This window comes from Lactuca saligna, chromosome 3, assembly GCF_052625555.1.
Source record: "Lactuca saligna cultivar CGN05327 chromosome 3, ASM5262555v1, whole genome shotgun sequence".
Lineage (NCBI taxonomy): Eukaryota > Viridiplantae > Streptophyta > Magnoliopsida > Asterales > Asteraceae > Lactuca > Lactuca saligna.
In genome coordinates, this window is record NC_136419.1 from 56,156,731 (window position 1) to 56,176,187 (window position 19,457).

Here is a 19,457-nt window from a genome sequence, read left to right on the forward strand (position 1 = left end):
CTTGTTGAAGCAATGATCTCCGATTTCTTACTGTTTTTGCATCTGATAATTTTGAAGGCCTAAGTTTTAGTGTAGTTGATGGACTTTTGATTGGTTTAATGAATGGGATGGTTGTTTTTGCTCATTATTGATTAGGTACTCACATGGGAGAAAAAATGAACAGTTTTTAATGAAGAAGATGAAGAATACGATATTAGTAAAGATAATGGCAGTCGTAAAGGGTATGTGGTGGTTTGGTAGGTGGAAATAACGATGGCTATGGTGTTTTGTAATGCTGGAATGGAGAAATAAGGGTGGTGATTTTGGTCTAATGATGGCAGTGGTGATGGTGGACGGTGGTGTCGATGGTGGTGGTAATGGCTGATAAAGAGTAAGATAGGGTGGGGGTATGGCTATGGTGTGTGTATGAGAGAGAGAGGGAGAGGGAGAGAGAGAGAGAGAGAGAGAGAGGAGGGGGAGGGGAGAAAGACATTGAATATTAAATTTAATTTAAAATTATAATAATAAAAGAAAAGAAAACCTCATAAAATGTCCGTGGATAGTTAAATGACAAAAATACTATTCATTTAACGGTGGAAAGATAACAGAGTTAACGAAAATGACCAAACATCAAAAGTTTGAATGCATATGGACCATATCTGAGGTTTTTAAACCACAAGGATTAAACTTTAGATTTGGATAAACCACAGGGACCATTTATGATGTTTTTTCTTTCTTATAACATGTTTACAAATGATATATTTTTAATATTTAAGTAATTATTTATTTATTTCCCAAAAATGTTTATTATTTGTATCAAGTTGCTGCTCTTTGAGATGTTAATATATATATTTTATGTATATGTTGTGTTATAATGTCCCTCGACCTATTTAGCCTATCACACACACACACACACACATATATATATATATATATATATATATATATATATATATATATATATATATATATATAATCTTAAATATTACTAAAAGAGAAACTTTATGACATCATCTTAAATAATCTTGATCATTGATTGTATTTCAATCATATTTTTTCCACTCTTAGATCAAATTGCTGATATCATCTTCCCCATATGGAATGTATTTAATTCCAATAAATGTTATCCAATCATCAATCAATAACTTACATTCGTTGAAATGGAATGTATTTAATTCCAATAAAAGCTTTCCATATTTTACATCTTGAATTTTCAGTTATGAAGATTTTAATATGATCAATTTTAAAAATATATTACTAACAAATCATTTCAATCAAGACCTTAATATCAACCATTAATATAAATCCGTTTATATTAGTAAACCAGTAATATAAAATCTTTTTTTATTAGGAAATCATTAATACCGAAAAATCATATTTAAATTATCACATACATATACGATTCATCATTAAATCCGTGACTCACATTTATTTTCAGTCGTTTCTTTTCTTCATACCTTCTCCTACAACATTGTTAATATTGCTTATAACTCCCATCATCATTCTCTGCTATCAACATTCGCTCTTGTGCGCTAGAAGGTCAGTACCTTCTTTCATTTTTTATATTTTCTTCGATCATTTTTTGTTCCTATATCAAATGTATGTATTCATATATTTCGATTTTCTTTGTCACAAATTACATGAAATAAGTTAACTACTTTTCTGAAACTTATCAAATAAACATGAAAAGGTATTAGGTACCTTTAACAAAACAAAAATTAACTATCCTGGTAACTGACATTAATTACGAAAATATTACTTTTATATATTAGAGATGATTATGATTTTTTTTTTAATTTTTATGTCATAAGAATCCGGTTAATTTTGACATGATTTTAAAATATCATTGAAATTACTATGTTTTTATATATCATATCAACCTACTTTTTTATCTTCGTATAGTAACAATAAAATTTATTAATTTACACAACAAATATAGATATTTCAAATTTTGTAATATTATTATACCTTACAAAATACAACTCTTTCCAAAATAAATTTTCGTCAGTAATTTCATCCATAATTTCAACAAATTTAAATTTGTATTTTCTTTATATAAATATTTTTTAATGATCATGATTTTTTTTCTCCAAAAGTATATCAAACATTTACGTGATAGATAATGTTGCCCTATTATAATTATTATTTTCCAAAAGTATATCCGTTTAATGAGGAATTTGATATAATAAACGAAGTGAATGTTAATTAAAATGAGATATATATTCTATAATTATTACATGAGTTTATTAAAAAAATTAATATCAAGGTGTAAACATTAAACATTTTTAAAGTGAAATTTCAGAATACATACAAACGATAATGTTGTATAATGAAATATAAAATTGAATAGACTGAAAAAAAAAACATTATTAAAGCAGTCAATCTTGAAAATAACATATTTATGAAAAATTATAACGTAAGATTTAAATTATAAGATATTAGGAAATTTGTAAAAAGTACATTTAGTAAAAGCGTTACGGTTATTAGAAAAAATAAGACCGTTAAGATTAGTGAAAATACAATATATAAACTAAATTATCACAATAGTAATGAAATGTCATTATTTGATATTTCATATAATTGACAGATATATCAAATTAAATTGATGATATACTAAAATTATTCAAAGTTACGCCAAAACTAATGCAAAATTTTTGCGAACACTAAATAAATAAGAACAAACATAAAAGTTAGCATTTATATTTATAATCAATTTAAAATAAACAAATCATGATTTAAAAAAGAATCTCCATTGATGATATACTAAAATTAAATCTATATAACATTTAACATTTTATAAATTATATTACATAACTTTATTTGAATAAATAAAATAGTTGTTAAAATTTAATGCAATAGAAAAAACGGTATATTGATTGTCAATATATGTTTAAATTAAGTAACATTATTATGCAATGAACGTCTAATTAAAATGCTTATAAATATATAAATATCATAACTATATAAGACGAGGAAAATCGTTCAACTAATAAAACAAAAAATGATGTCTAAAAAGAAATCTTTCAATGATTATATATATATATATATATATATATATATATATATATATATATATATATATATATATATATATATATATATATATATATATCGTTTTCAATGTATTTTCTACATATTTCAATAATATCAATAACCATATATTTTTTTTATAATCATTATACAATATCTATAAACGATTATATGTTTTTTTATGCGTTTCCCGCGGGCTATAATCTAGTATTATAATAAAGATTATTATTATTATTATTATTATTTTGAATAATATTCATTTGAACTTTATATTTCTTTTCAAATTATTTTTAATAATAATTTTAAATTGATGACTTATCCCTTAATTCAATGTTAGAACTCTTTAAATTTTCACTAATTAATCACTACCACTCAAGCATTTTTGTAAATTTATGGTATTTATGATCAATAATTAGCTGATATATAGCATACTAAAGCATGAAACCCACATAATAGCATACTAAAGCATAATACTCATGTATGAGTATTTTGGGAATCACTTACTTGAGCTCGGATGATTGCACACATCATACCCCTTTCTTTGTAATGCTATTTTTATAAAATTTTGCTTATCTTACAAAAAGATTTATCAATTCCTCAGTTTGAGTTCAGACATACCCGAGAGTGTGCCTGAATCCTTCAAACCTAGCCTTTGATACCAACTTGTAACATCCCAAAAATACTAGTAAAAATTCATTTTCAAAACACCCAAAATGATACAACCATTTTTTTTCAAAACCAACCAAAGTATAATTATTCTCAACATCAGAGTGACTCAAATAAGCAGTGTGGAATGCCCAAGGGATGTTATCGATAATGTCGGACCCTTCCTTTTGGAACCAGAGGTACCTACAACATTTAAACCACAAAACCCTACACACAAAGCCTAGTGAGTTTCCTAAAATGCCATATAACAAACATAACATAAAGCCTTATCCACATAACCGGCCCCACCCAACATAATGGTCCCCGCCTAAAATACATGCAAGAGTCACAAATACCGCTAGCATCCTACATAGTATAGTGAGAAGACTCACCTCACACTCGAATATGATTAACCACAAAACGAACTAATCAAGGAACCAGTGCTACAAACCACCTATCGAAATATTCAAGATCAGTCCTTAGTCTACCCTCCTCACTAGCCATTTTACCAAAAGTCAACCATTTCAAAAGTCAATGGTTACAGTCACCCCATATGATCTCCACATCATGACTACCCATTGACGATATCGTGGGGACCATATGAAAAAACAGTTGCGACCAGGTCAGCTACCACGTTGTGGAAAGCATGCCACCACGCCATGGCAACTGGGTAGAAACTGCTTAATGGATTAAGCTCTTATGCCTTTACTCTAAGAGCTCAAAATCTCAAATCATAATCTCCTTAAGGTTTTGATGGATAAAGTTTCCAACTTTATCCATTAATACATTTCAATAAGTCAAGATCTCTAATCCTAAGTTTTTAATGATTGCACCAATTCCATGGATACCACACTAGGTTATACAAGACCACTTTCCAACCAACACCATGGTCTAGAAGCTAGATAATGCTCTCAAATGCTTTGGAGTTCACCGAAACTCCAAAGACAAGAAGATTGGGAATAAAAAGCTCATAAAATGACCTAACACAAGATATAAAGATACAATGAACAAGGTTGAGACTTTATACATCTACAAGGTTAGAAATGAGATGAAGATGCTAGATCCAAGCCAAAATCAAGCTCCCAAACCACACAATAGACTCCTTCTTCTTCCAAGCTTCACAAAAATGGCTTCACACTCTTAAAACACACACAAAGAGGCTAGGGTTTGGGTGGGGATTGTTTTCAGATGATGGAGGGTGCCAAATGAGGCTGTCCTAGGAGTTAGTGCCTTTAAATAAGGCACTAATCCCAAAATCTAGGGTTTTGAGTCCAAGTCACTGTCACATCATGGCCAAGATCTTGCCACGTCATGGAGGTTCACAGATGTGCATTTCCTGAACCGAGCTACCACGTCATGGTCATTCCATCACCACGTCGTGGCCTAGGCAAAATCCTAAAATTTAATTAATGAACTTAAATTCAGAAGAACCATACTAGGGACCAGTTGTTACACTTTGAATGAAATAAAAAAACATATTTCTTATTTTTTGCATCACCAAAATCCTTAATTGTTCCGGTGTATTAAAACTTTTGAAACCTTCAAATCCTTTTTATATAAAATCAAATGATATTATTATTTATTTTTGAACTACCCTAAGGATGGATGTTTTATTTTATGAAAAAAAATATTATGATTCAAAAAAAATATTAGGATTTTTAAACTTTTACAATTCAAAATTTTTATAATCCTTAAATTTAAGACTCGAAATAAATCACTATTAAGAAAAACAAAAAAAAGACAGAAACTACTGCTAAAAACGGTTTTAAAAATTTAAAAACTTAAAAAAAAAAAAAAAGGAAAAACACTTCAAATTAGTTTAAAGACATTAAAAAGTCAAATTATATATATATATATATATATATATATATATATATATATATATATATATATATATATATATATATATATATATATATATATATATATATATATATTGCTTCACGAACATCATTGCATATGATTATACCATATACATTAAGTGTGTTTGACGTTTGTGTCATTTATAAAATGAATAGTCGAAATTTTTTTCCTTGTGTTTCATGTTAGATCCAGACTCAAAAATGTTGAGAAGTGAAAACCTTAAAAAAAAACCTATTCGTTTTGTTTTTCCTTCACTAAAACATCGAAGGAACATATTCTTTGCGCCTAAGAGAACTGTTAAAAAATTGTCAAAAAACACCAAAAAAATTGTTTTTTTTTTTCATTTGATATGTGCACTCTTGATTTTGTTTTTATTGAAAATCTGCAATTTGCACATATGCATTTTATATTCACGTGTACAGTGCACATATGAGCAAAAGTTAACGTATATATTTACATCTTGGAAATAATTTTGTTTTTTTATTTTTAGTGTTTTCTTAGGTGTTTGTTTTTATCTGCAAATATTCTTGGTCTTTTCTATCTGCGCAGTGCAGACCACTCACACATATTAGCTTTCGCCGACTGTTTTTTTTTTTTTTTAAGATTGCAGACCTAAAAATCTCTACACGCCCTTTTTTTGGCGCAGATGTAGACCAGAGTTTTCTAACATCTTCAAATATCTTATAGCTAAAAACACATATATCTTTATTTTCTTTTTGTTTTTTTTTTATTAATTTATATTTATTTCAACTTTATCAATAATAAACAATTTGAAAAAAAAAAGTTACAATACTTTAGAAAAAAAAACCCAACACAAACATGATATTTTTGATAAATTTATAAATAAAGATTTATTACAATAATGGTTATTAAATTTGTTTATATAAATATGAAAAAAATCATAATATATTCTTATATTTTTTGCGCAAAAATTTTATAAAACATTATTTAATACAGTATCGTCAATTTCTTGGGAAAATATTTATGGTATGTTTTAATTGATTTAATTAAAAAAATCAAAATTTATTTCCATCAATTTATATATCAAAGTCTTTGATTCTTAATTACATTGTTTATGTATAACTTTATGATCAAAATTATTTGTTTTTATCAAATTATATTTTAATTTATACCATTTTTATTTTCATTTTTATATAATAATAAATAAAAGTTGATCTAGATTTGTTAATTATTTATAACAAAATCATAAAAATATTTTAAAAAAATCACTTTGAAGTTTTAAAAAAATCAGTTTATTTAGATTTTAATTTATTTTAGTAACCTGCAGATGTTAAAAAACAGTTTTTTTTTTAGACAACAAATTTGGTTCATCTTTTCTACTGTAGAGGTCTACAGGTATGATCCACAAACTACATACATTTTGCATCAGAAAAAATAAACATTACCTTAGACTGTGCCATATGTGCATCTTTGGTGTTTTTTTTTTATTTTTTTAAAATTTTTTTTTAATTTTTTATTCTAATTATTTAATTTTTTATTAAAGCATTAGAAAAAAAATGTTTACAATTTTTTTGTGAGTTGTCAGGCATATTTGAGTTCTCAAATTTAGTCAAATTTAATCTATTGGAAATTAGTTTTTATTTTTATTTATTTTATTTTTTAATTACTATAACATAGAGTTTGTTGTTAATAAGTTGCAAATTACAAGCTGTCTTTTACTTTGATTAATAGTGGTGGTAAACTTATTCTAATTATAGCCTCTCGCTAGCCACCTTTATTAATAGAAAACTTGGATTACTAGCTAGTCGTACAAAGAGGTGTTCATTCTTTTTTTAAACGGTAAATCTAACTACATCTTAAATCCACTTATGTTCACGACAATACTTGAACCCTCAACCTCAAGAAGGGAAGAGAACACCGGATACCGCTGGGCTAGTCCATTTAGCTAGTGATTACTAAGATCCTCACTAGCTTTTAATGATATACAGTCTTGCAGCTAAAAAATATATTAAGTAAATAAAATCATACCAATGAAACCATTGTAATGCAAACAATATATTTTTGATCATAGCGAAATTGATTACAGATATGAACAAGATCAAGAAACAAACAGTAACCTCATGGCGATGAAAAAGTTTATAAGATTCGTTTCATGCTACCCTAGTGAGGTGATGCTAGTCCCCACTATGTTTGTGGTTGATGCCAACATCCATCCCCATATGAAGATGACATGCATACCAATATAGGTACAATAATGTACATAATTTTTTTATTTTATATAGCATAAAAGAAGACTAGGAAGAGAGAGATATCCTGTAATTTGTTTAATGGGATTGCATTAATAGTATTTCATTGATGTTGGGAAGGGATATGGAATCCCACAAAGATAATGTGTGGTGAGCCAAGCAGCATCACCCCACTCCACCCTTACCCCCAAAAATGAAAAGATCACCCTCTATATAAAGAATTACATAACTCACAACTTTTCTTCAACACAAACAAATTTTTATTGAAAATCAAAACAAAACCACTTCAAGAAACATCATTGATCCTCCCCTTCCATAGAACCATTCATTCTTCTCTAAACATCACCCTTTAAGTTTAAGTCTTATATGACTTCATATTGATTAAAGCAACCGTTGGAGGGATCATCAGTCAGAAGGAAGGACATTATTATTGAAACAAAGTCAAAAACTAAATAAATGAAGACGATAGGTAACTATACCATGAGGAGCTCTACAAGAAGGATTCCGAGTAAAGGATTTGGAAGAGTGCTTAAAGAGCAGAAAGCACGACTTTATATTATTAGGAGGTGTGTGGTTATGCTTCTTTGCTATCATGATTGATTGAATTCTTCTCATGTTATATCTTTGTTTGGGATATTGTATATAGGAAAAATGATGGCACGAAAGCTTCAACAATTTTGCAGCCAGATATCTTTGTATTTCATTCGTTCCAATGTATATTAATATATACTCCTAGAGAAGCTTAATTCCTTATTGATTTTGAAATTATTTAGTTTTAATTGAACTTTAAGTATTTTTTTAAAACAACAGATATTATTAAGCTATAACAAGAAGATAGACTAACCAAACAATTACGTCAAGCAAATAGTAAGAATAGGGTTTTGAAACTACCCTACCAAGTTAAGTTTAAACTATCTACTCATATTAGACACCCTAACCAAACAATTACGTCAAGCAAATAGTAAGAATAAGGTTTTGAAACTACCCTACCAAGTTAAGTTTAAACTACCTACTCATATTAGACACCCAAAAGAAGGTATCGTATGCACTACAATATTATCAAACAAGGAATCATTTTTAGCAATGTTTTCAAAATCGGTTTTTAGTTTATCCTGGTTCGACCTATGGGTCAACCTAATTTTTATAATTTTCAAATATATATATATATTTTTATTTTCATGCATACATTTATATAAAATCAAGAATTTGACGTCCGAAAATTCAAACATTAAAAATACACATAACAGCAATTAATAGATCAATCCAAATACATTAAAAAAACCACATAAACATATGTTTAACATCAATCAAAATATAAAAAAGAAACATAAAGTATAATACCAATATAACATATAGTTTTAGATGAATACATATCATATAAGATCAAACCAAATCATGAATTTAAAGACATTGGGATTTTAAACGTATCAATTTAAACGTATCAATCTCATGATCGCTTAGTAAATGAAATTTACTATCAGCTTCATCCTCATAAGAAATCGGCTCAATAATGGTTTCAACAGTTCAATATAACCGGTTCAATCTAGTTTTTATAAAAATCGATCAGTTTATTCTAGTCCCTAAATCGGCTAAAGTTGATGCTAGTTGAACCGCTCTCTTACTCAGGTTCCAGTCCAACCGGTTTGATCCGATTTTTAACACGACCGAACAAAGAAGCGTTTCTAAATGACTATAAACCCATCATATCGTTAAACAAGTAGATCACAAAAATATTGTATCGACAACTTTCAATGGTAAACCATTAAACTAAGTCATACAATGTTGATTTTCAGATAGGATAATATAGAATCCAATGATTAGTATGAAAAACTAAAATTGAATCATTATGCTATCCAATGCAAATAAACTGGCAAATAATATTGAAAACTATATGTCAGTTCGTCACAAATAATAAAATCCAATTACTATCATGTGTTTACGAAGTTTCATTCAGAAAACAACTTTAACCTTCATGATCAAATTTTAAGAAATTTAGAAGGAATATTCTCTCGTTGTAAGATGAATTAAAAGATAATACATAAATTAAAACCAACTTGATTTTCTCTTATCTTTGATTGTTGAAAACTGCATGAAATGATTCATGTCCTTGAAGTTTTATAATTCACTCTCGGGTTGTAAGCTTCTGAGTAAAACCTAGGATTTAATGCAGATTATAATTCTTTCCAATTGCTATGGAAGAACCAAAAAATGCTAAGAGAATACTTAAAAATTTGGAAGAAGCAATAAATTTCACAGAAGGAGAGAGCGGAGAATATAGAGAGATCGAATGACCAGTGATGAAGAATACGACTCCATGAGACCTGTATTTTTAGTTGCAAAACCCTAGAAAGTTGCTAACAGTCAGGACTAGTGACTACGACTATCCTATCACGGTATGACATTTATCACATTCTCATCTAGGTTAGAAACCATAGATGTGGTGCCTTGATCTCCAAGCAATACATTTTATGGACACCTCTAGAACCTTCCACATGTATATTTACAAAGTCAACGTCTGGTTAACACTGAACGGGTCAGATTTGAATTGAACCTTACGAAAAACAAAAGGTCCTCAATGACCGATGTAAACTAAAAAGTGTTAAGTGTGCTTATATCACATCATTTCATGAACCTTGTGTCTCCCTTCCTCGACCCGACTCAACGCACGTGTGAACTTGGCTCATATTTTAACCTCCACTAAAGACTTTGAAGGATTGCAACAACGCCTTATAAACTCACAAAACTTTCTTCTTCCCAATGGGAAATTTCCAACTTGCCTTTAATCCGGCAAATTTCCAACATCAAATTGGTTATATGGTGTATAATTAGGGATACTAAAACACTATCAACAACAATGTATTTAAATCTAAATCGCATAAACATTTGAGCATAAGAAGAACAAATGATTAACCGATTCAACATCTAAGTCATAAACCAAACAGCGAGTCGGAGGAAGATTCAAACCTATACAAACCAAATTATTTCTGTTGAGTCTATTGGGTTGCGTCATGGGCTCGGTCCATAGCCTAGTTTGAATGCTAGTATTGGGCCTGTCCAGCCGTGCATAATTTTGTATTAGGATTTAGTATATAAGCTGCATGCATGCAGACTTAGAGATTATCGCTTTCATTGTTCTTATTTCATATCTTCTGTAAACCCTAGCTCACCTCTACAGCGGAAGTTCTTCATTGAGCTCTGCTGAGGCGTGACTCAGTTTTGAATCATAAGCATAAGTTTGATTCTATTTTGTGTTCTTTCTCATATTTATCTTAAACTGTTTAATTATTTTTATCGTACTGGTGAAAGATCTAATCGATCTAAGAGTTTTTGAACTCATCAATTGGTATCAGAGTAGGAGACTGTGTAATCCATACACACCTCTTCTGTCGAAGAAGTTCATAGGGTTTTAATTCCACATTGATTGATATTTATTGAGCCGTCACTCTTTATTGACGTATCTCATTAATAGTTAATCTAACCCTAACGAAACATTACAAGTCTGATCTTTTACAGGTAATCGATCAAAAGTATTTACAATATCCATGGACGATTCACAAACCAATCTGATCAATATTTCCAACAGCATAGGGTCTACAACAAGAATACCAATCTTGTATACAGAAGACTATGAAGTTTGGACGCATCACTTTGAAGACTACGTGATTGGATCGGAGGACAATGGATATCTAATCTGGGAAGCAATCACTTCAGGCCCATTCGCTCACTCAAGCACATCAAAGATTGTTAAAACACAGAAAGAATACCATCAGCTTGTTAATAACGTCAAAGGCATTCCTCAGGATGAAAAAGAGAAGTTTCAGTGCAACATCAAAGCTCTACGGATGATAAGGTTTGCTCTACAATCGGATACGTTTCTTTTAGTGAGTTTTTGTGCTACAGCTAAGGAGATCTGGGATAGATTGAAGGAATTATATTCCAAGGATGAAGATTTGGAACACTCTATCCAAACTCTCTTGTTATCTGAGTTTGGTGACTTTAAGCAGAAGCCTGAAGAAAAACTTGTTCAAACTTTCGATCGCTTCAATCATCTTTTGAGTAAGATGATAAAGCATGGAATTGAAAGAAAGGTAATTGAACAAAAGGTCACTTTCATGAACGGCCTCAGATCTGAATGGATGGTTGTTGTGTCAATAGTAAAGGCTCATGAACAGTTCAAGTCTTACTCTCTGGCAAAACTGGTGGGTATTTAAAAATCCCATGAGAATGCTTTATCAAAGGAAATGAATGTGGTCTCGGGTCTGGGTTCTTTAGCTCTTGTCTCCAAAGGAAAAAGTTTGGTTGAAGAAGAAGAGGAATTAGATCCTGATGATTTTGATCTAACCGGCGAAGAATACGCCATGATGGTGTCAAATCCCAGAAAATTCATTAAGAAGAAATTCCCAGCCAACAAGAACCGAAACTGGCAGGGAAGTTATAGCGCTGAAAGGATGGTTTCGGTCCTTCGACCAACAGGAACCGAAAGGATGGTTTCGGTCCTTCAACCGACAGGAACCGAAAGGATGATTTCGGTCCTTCGACCAATAGGAACCAAAAGGATGGTTTCAGTCCTTCAACCGACAGGAACTGAAAGGATGGTTTCGGTCCTTTGACCAATAGGAACCAAAAGGGTGGTTTCGGTCCAACGACTGAAAAACAACCGAAAGGGCAGTTTCGGTCCATCATCCATCTACAACCGAAAGAGCGGTTTAGGTCCCTCATCCTACAACAACCGAAAGGATAGTTTCGGTCCCTCATCCAATGGCAAACGAAATTGCAATTTTGGTCCTCCTGCCTGCAAGTCTGATCAACAAAACCGGGAATCTAATGTCTCTTCTAAATCCAATTCTCTAAATTCTAGTTCCTCAGCCAAAAACCCCAGTCCTCCTAAATCAACTAAAATTAAAGTTTTCACTATTAAAAGAAAAGATGAAACAACTTTGATTAAACATACATATATGGTTGATATTTATCTTACTATTCCCTGTCCTGTAAAAGGCTCACAAGGACCCAAGAAACTTTGGGTTCCTAAATCTGCTTAATATTTTGCAGGTTATTCGTGACGAGCAGTTTGACGACGAATGGTACATCGATAGTGGCTGCTCACGTCACATGACAGGAAGGAAGGAGGAACTAAGAGAGTTTCGTTCTCTCAAAGATGGTGGTATTGTAAAATATGGCAACAACTCTTTTGGAACTATCAAAGGCTATGGAATGATCACTAATGGCGAGTTCTCCACAAGGAAGGTTACATATGTTGAAGGGCTCCAACACAATCTCATCATCGTATCACAGCTGGTGGTTGGTACCGGATTAAAAGTATCATTCGATGATGAAGGCTCAGAAATTGTCAAAAAGAGCTCAAACAACATTCTGTTGAAATCAAAGCGAAAAGAGGAAATGTATCCTTTGAACCTCAATCCTATAAGAGGTAAACCAACAGTATGCTTACTCACAAAGGCTCACTCCGATGAAAGTTGGTTATGGCATAGGAGACTTTCTCATCTGAACTTCAAGGACATCAACAAGTTGGTCTTAGGCGATCACACTTGAGGTCTACCAGTTCTAAAATTTGATAAAGAACATCTCTATGCAGCATGTGAAATGGGAAAGCAGAGTCGGAAGAGTCATCCTTCTATTATCAATACTAAGGTGATAGAACCACTAGAATTACTGCACATTGATCTATGTGGTCCTTCGTACATCGAAATCATTGTGGGAAAAAAAATCATTCTGGTAATTGTGGACGATTTCTCAAGGTTTACATGGATTTTCTTTCTCAAGCAAAAGTCTGAAGCTACTCCAAAGCTCATGCTCTTCATTAAACAAATCGAGACGCAACTAAGGAAGGTAGTCTGTAATATATGGAGTGACAATGGCCTGGAATTCAAGAACAAAGCCTTTGAGGGTTTTCTTGCTGAAAAGGGACGACTCACAATTTCTCAGCTCCCTATACTCCGCAGCAAAATGGCATTGTTGAAAGGAGAAATCGGTCACTATGTGAAGCTGCTCGTACCATGTTATGATTTATGTCCTTGCTGTTGTATTTCTGGGCTAATGCAATTGCAGCTGCATGTTATACTCAGAATCGATCATACTTGAATAAACGATTCTTAATTACTCCTTATGAGATCCTGAACAATCGAAAACCAAACGTGAAATTCTTTCATGAGTTCTGTTCAAGATGTTTCATTTTCAACTCCAAAGAGAATCGAAACAAGTTTGATGTTGTAACATCCCGAAATATCAAGAGTAGAGTTGAAGGGCTAAAAGAGTAAATTGGGAAAGAGTGACTCGGCGAGTCCATGTGCGGACTCGGCGAGTAGAGTCGCGACCTGGTCGCGTGTTAAGTGGCCGACTCGGCGAGTCAGTGTAATGGACTCGACGAGTAGGCGCTGAGTGGAGAAAACCCTAATTCTCGGGGTTGAGCCTTATATAAAGATCACTATGTTTTCCTCCCAGCCTCTTTATCACCCCTTGAGCCCCAGAAAACCCTAAATCACGGAGAAGCACCATTGTTGAGTGGATTGGAGCTTGGAGAAGTAATAGTTGAAGAAATTTTGGGAAGATTGAAGGCTTGGAGCAAGGGGCTTTGCTTGGATTCGAATTTCATTGCAGTTGGGGCATCACTTAGAGGTAATATCTCGTTATTGACCTGTTGTTATGTTGTTTCTTCATTTTGGGGTTTGTGAGAAATTGTCTATGGATGAAATGGGAAGTTTAGAGATTAGATCTGAGGTTGCTACCTCAGATCTGGAAGGGAGAAGAATCAGAGAGCATGAAAGTCCCTGTGTTGGAGTGTTTAGTGAAGCTTACATGTCCCAAACCCTAGCCCCAATGTGCAAACGGCTTAGATCTCTTTGGATTCACGTAAAGTTTGCCACTTTACGTGATGGATGAGTGGTAGGAGACTAGATCTATGTTTTGGATCAATTGCATGGCCTGAGACGCTTCTGTATGGATTCAGACCGGTGGTACTCGACGAGTCACATGGGGCGACTCGACGAGTTGCTTGAAGATGGCCTGGAACTCGACGAGTTGGAAGAACAACTCGGCGAGTAGGTTGAAGATAGCCTTGGACTCGACGAGTCCATTTGGACTCGGCGAGTCTTGTCGAAGAGTCCCAAATATTCTCTGGTTGAGTCGAGAATCGGTGATTCGAGGGATGACTCGGTGAGTCGTGTGCGAGTGGACTCAGAGTTGTTGGACTCGGCGAGTCTCGGGGTGACTCGGCGAGTTAGGTCGCAGATTGAATAAAGTTCTGATTATGGGAACTCGACGAGTCATAGGATTGACTCGGCGAGTAGGGTCAGTCAGGGGTTGACTTAGACTGAGGACTTTGATTTCGACCAAGGGTTGGCCGTTGACTTTTAGGGTTTGGTCAGCGATGTGGCCTTTGGGCCAAGAGAGAGGTAAAATAGTCTTTAACCATAAGAGGGTGTTATGAGAGGATTTATTCTAGTCTCGAGAGTTATATTCATGAGAGTATTTGCCTTACGTGTTAGGCGGTGGCGAGTTCGATGTTCAAGTGTGGGGATATCTGCTTCCTGCTTGCCAGGTGAGTCTTCTCACTATACTTTACCTTGAGTAGGTAACCAGAGTTATGTGATTAGAGTATTTGTATGCTATATGTACGTGATGTGTTGAACTGCACTATTTCTATGTGATTTATGCTGTGCATGTTTATAGAGTTGGAACCGGAAGGTTCCCAGAGTTAGAACCTGAGGGTTCATAGAGTTTGGGTGCACGGACCCACAGAGTTATAGCCTCGAGTGGCTAATATGTGTTATGTGTGGTATTTTGGGGAACTCACTAAGCTTCGTGCTTACAGTGTTTTGTTTGATGTTTTTCAGGTTTCTTTCAGTATCACGGGACGGCACCGGCTTGATTGTACACACCAGAGAAAGAGTCATATTTTGGAGGATCCTTGTTTTCTATGCAAGTGAAAATGGAGTTATGTTTTGTAAATAGACTATGAATAAGATTTTAAACAAGTGTTTCTAAGAGTAAAATGATTATTTTAAATGAAAATTTTGTCTTGAAATTTACGGTGTTACAGATGTCAAGGCAGATGATGGAATTTTCTTAGGCTACTCCTTGAACTCCAAGGCGTATAGAGTTCTCAATAAACGATCGAAGAAAATTGAAGAAACATACTATGTCACTTTTGACGATAGTTATGTTAAGAAGTTGAAACCAACAGAAGATGCATCACAAGACATATTTTCAAAGAATGGTCAGGTTACTATCTCCATCTTGAATCTTTTCGACCAATTCATGCTCTTGTTTGATGAGCCTCAAAAGGTGATTGACTCTGAATCAACTGCAAAATACAACAAATTTGATAATCTGAAAGAGGTTATAGACGATGCTGCTAAGAAGATGGCTGAAAATTAATCCAAAGACACCGAAGGCACAAACGCAACCGAACCTTCTAGTGACCATCCTACTGTCCAGGGGGAGGGTTCCTCTACTCCTCATGATCAAGGTCCTTCATTCCAGGGGGAGAACTCAACGCCAAATACATCAAGCTCTACTGAAATTCCAGTCAATCAAGAAGATACAAATGCTAGTCCTGAACAGGGCTTATTCTTCGAGGGGGAGAACACCAATGTTGGTGATGACGACACCATTTCTGAACTAGAGGAAGAAATTAATGTTGAACTAGATCCTATTTATGATCCAAAGTTTCCTCCACTTGTCAAATGGACCAAAGATCATCCTCAAACTCAAATTATTGGGGAATCATCAGAAAAAGTGTTAACTCGCTCTCAAATCAAAGCAAAATAGGCTGCACTTTTTTCAAAAGTAGAATTCTGCTTGTTCAATTCATTCGTTTCTAAAATTGAACCAAAGACTGTCAACTCAGCTCTTGATCATTCAGACTGGGTTCAAGCCATGCATGATGAGTTAAATGAGTTTGAGCGAAACAAGGTATGGCGTCTTATTCTAACTCCTAAGGATGCTTCGGTTGTCTATCTCAAATGGGTATTCAGAAACAAGATGGACAAAGAGGGGAATTCCATTCGTAACAAAGCGAGGCTGGTCGTCAAAGGATATTGTCAGGAAGAGGGAATAGATTATGAAGAAACCTTCGCTCCCGTGGCAAGATTAGAATTTGTTCGTATCTTTCTTGCATACGCTGCTCACAAGAACTTTGAAGTCTGTCAAATGTGCTTTCCTCAACGGTGAACTTGAAGAAACCGTATATGTTGAGTAACCGCCGGGTTTCGTGAATGAGAAGTATCCCGATCACTGTTATATTCTTGACAAAGCTATATATGGTCTTAAACAGGCTCCTAGAGCATGGTATGAAACTCTCACTCGTTTCTTAAAAATGTCTCAATTCAAACAAGGTTCGGTTGACCCAACCTTCTTTCGTAAGCGAGAAGGTAACCACCTTATGATAGTCCAAATTTATGTTAATGACATCATCTTTGGCTCCACGAATGCTAGCTTAACAGCTGAATTCAGAAAGATGATGGAAACTAAATTTGAGATGAGCTCAATGGGTCCAATTAATTTTTTTCTTGGATTAAACATTAGACAGGGACCCGAAGGCATTTTTATTAATCAGGAAGCATATACTAAGACTTTGCTAACCAAGTTTGGAATGATGTGAGACTCCAAAGTGAAAGTGCCTATGGCTTTTGGTACTAAACTCACACCATCATTGGAGAAACCAGCAGCTGATGTAACACTTTATCGACAAATGATTGGATCTCTCATGTATCTCACAACCAGTAGACCTGACATAATGTTTTCTGTCTGTTACTGTGCACGATTTCAAGCCAAACCACGAGAACCTCATCTTCAAGCCGTGAAGAACATCTTTTGCTATCTGAAGCGAACTTCCTCTCTCGGCTTATGGTATCCAGCCAACTCAGGATTCTTCGTTCAAGCATTTTCAGATGCAGATCTGGGTGGTTGTGGATTGGATCGTAAAAGCACCACAGGAGGATGTCAATTTCTTGATGGTAAATTAGTCAGTTGGCAATCGAAGAAACAAACTTGTGTTTTGCTATCCACTGCAGAAGCAGAATATATTGCTGCAGCATCCTGTACATCTCAGGTCGTATGGATACAAGTCAACTCCGGGATTATGGGTTAAACATGAAGAAAATCCCACTATATTGTGACTCTGAAAGCGCAATTAGGATTTGTCACAACCCAATGCAACACTCCAAGACCAAGCATATAGCACTGAGATATCACTTCATCAAGGATCACGTCGAAGATGGTAACATAAAAATTCACTTCGTCAGAACGAATGGTCAATTGACAGACATATTCACGAAGGCCTTACCTGAAGCAAGCTTCAATAAGATTCTACAAGGCCTAGGAATGATGCAATCCGAGTCTGTACAGAAATTGCCTTCGCTCTCATAAAGGTAACAAGCGAAATAGAGTGAACCGAAATGAACCGAACGTTCGGTTTATTTCGGGTTTGGTCTATTTCGGGTGAAGTTGGTTCATGAACCGAACGTTCGGTCTATTTCGGGTTCGGTCCTTCTGAACTCGTTCGTTTTTTTAAGGCATTTCAATTGTTCTCTTATGTACATCTTTTCTTTACTTCTTTTCCACTTATAAAATTCCAAAATTATTTTCTTTTTATAAAAATTCTTAAGAAATCCAAAAATATTTTTCTCTTTCGTTCAATTGGTCAACTCTCACAAAATTCAAAAATATGTTTTTTTTTTATTTTTTGTTTAAATATGGCTGTCGATGGCAATGCTAAGGCAAGTAAATGGTCTGCCTAGTTAAGAGTCCCTAGAAGCATGTTGTTGTATGTTAACTAAAGCCTCGACAGATTTTGAGTGAAGCCTTAATAACATGATATATACCAATCATGTTTTCCCAATCCAGACTATCCGATTCACTCTAATCATGAGCTACCTTACTCTGCTCATTGAGTTTTGAGTTTTCTGCTTGGTCCTTCTTTTCTTTAATGCAGAGGTACTTTCGCTTCTTATACCATCTCTATCATCTTTCTCCATTAAAATTCATTTCATCAATTTAACCCCTGAGACTCTCAGTTTTAACCACTGAGGTTTATGGTTATCCCAAATCTGTGTTCATGATCTTAGTTTCATGCTACTATGTACTAAGTGAAACCCAAAATTCAACACCACTAATGAATTGACGGTGAATTTAACAATTCAAGATCTTAATTGTTACCCTATGAAATCTCTTTTTTTGTGTGGTCTTTATGAGTTTTCCTTTCACCAAAGCTTCTCTAACCCTAAAAGATCCAGTTTTTTTTTTTTTTTTTTTTTTTTTTTTTTTTTTTTTTTTTTTTTTAAAGATTTCCTCTTCCCTCGTCACTATAAAGTTTATCATACCTACTTGTTCAACATATCACAATGATCTCACAAGTACTTCATTCTATTTCAATCTTATGTTAACTATTGAAATTATGAATTGAAGCGGAAGCCACCCTCTTTAACCTTTAAAAGAAGCCTTTCAAAACTTCTCAAAAAGTTATTGATCGTTATTCCATGGGAAACCAAGCAAGCTCTTTAATGTCTCTCTTGACATTGAAGGAAGTGATTTTTTCCCAGAATCAATTGTTTTATGTCAGATTATGACATCACATATGATCCCTAAAATCTTGTTTTATTTCCATATCTTTTACACCCTATGCACGAAAATTTTTAATTTTCCAAATTCTAGTTCTGATTCAGATTGATCATCAGCACGCTAAAGGCACAGAGATTCAAGCGTCATAAGGAGAAA

At 33.4% G+C, this 19,457-nt stretch overlaps 1 protein-coding gene and 1 pseudogene across 1 annotated transcript; both read left to right on the forward strand.

Moving 5' to 3' along the window:
* Positions 1–7,913: 7,913 nt before the first annotated feature.
* LOC145036611 (small polypeptide DEVIL 4 pseudogene) lies at positions 7,914–8,489 on the forward strand (annotated as a pseudogene).
* Positions 8,490–17,364: 8,875 nt separating this feature from the next.
* On the forward strand, positions 17,365–19,244 carry LOC145035558 (putative mitochondrial protein AtMg00240). Its single transcript, XM_078984086.1, has 3 exons — positions 17,365–17,698; positions 19,027–19,052; positions 19,149–19,244. Exons 1-3 carry the CDS (start codon positions 17,365–17,367, stop codon positions 19,242–19,244), a joined length of 456 nt encoding a protein of 151 aa, XP_078840212.1.
* Positions 19,245–19,457: the final 213 nt, after the last annotated feature.

Bases quoted from the DNA above. Each gene is read 5' to 3' on its own strand.
- LOC145035558 (XM_078984086.1), top strand. From the start codon at position 17,365: ATGGCTTTTGGTACTAAACTCACACCATCATTGGAGAAACCAGCAGCT. The intron at 17,699-19,026 runs GTAAATTAGTCA...TTTTTTTTAAAG, and splicing joins AGGATGTCAATTTCTTGATG to ATTTCCTCTTCCCTCGTCAC. The intron at 19,053-19,148 runs GTTTATCATACC...TATGAATTGAAG, and splicing joins TCTTCCCTCGTCACTATAAA to CGGAAGCCACCCTCTTTAAC.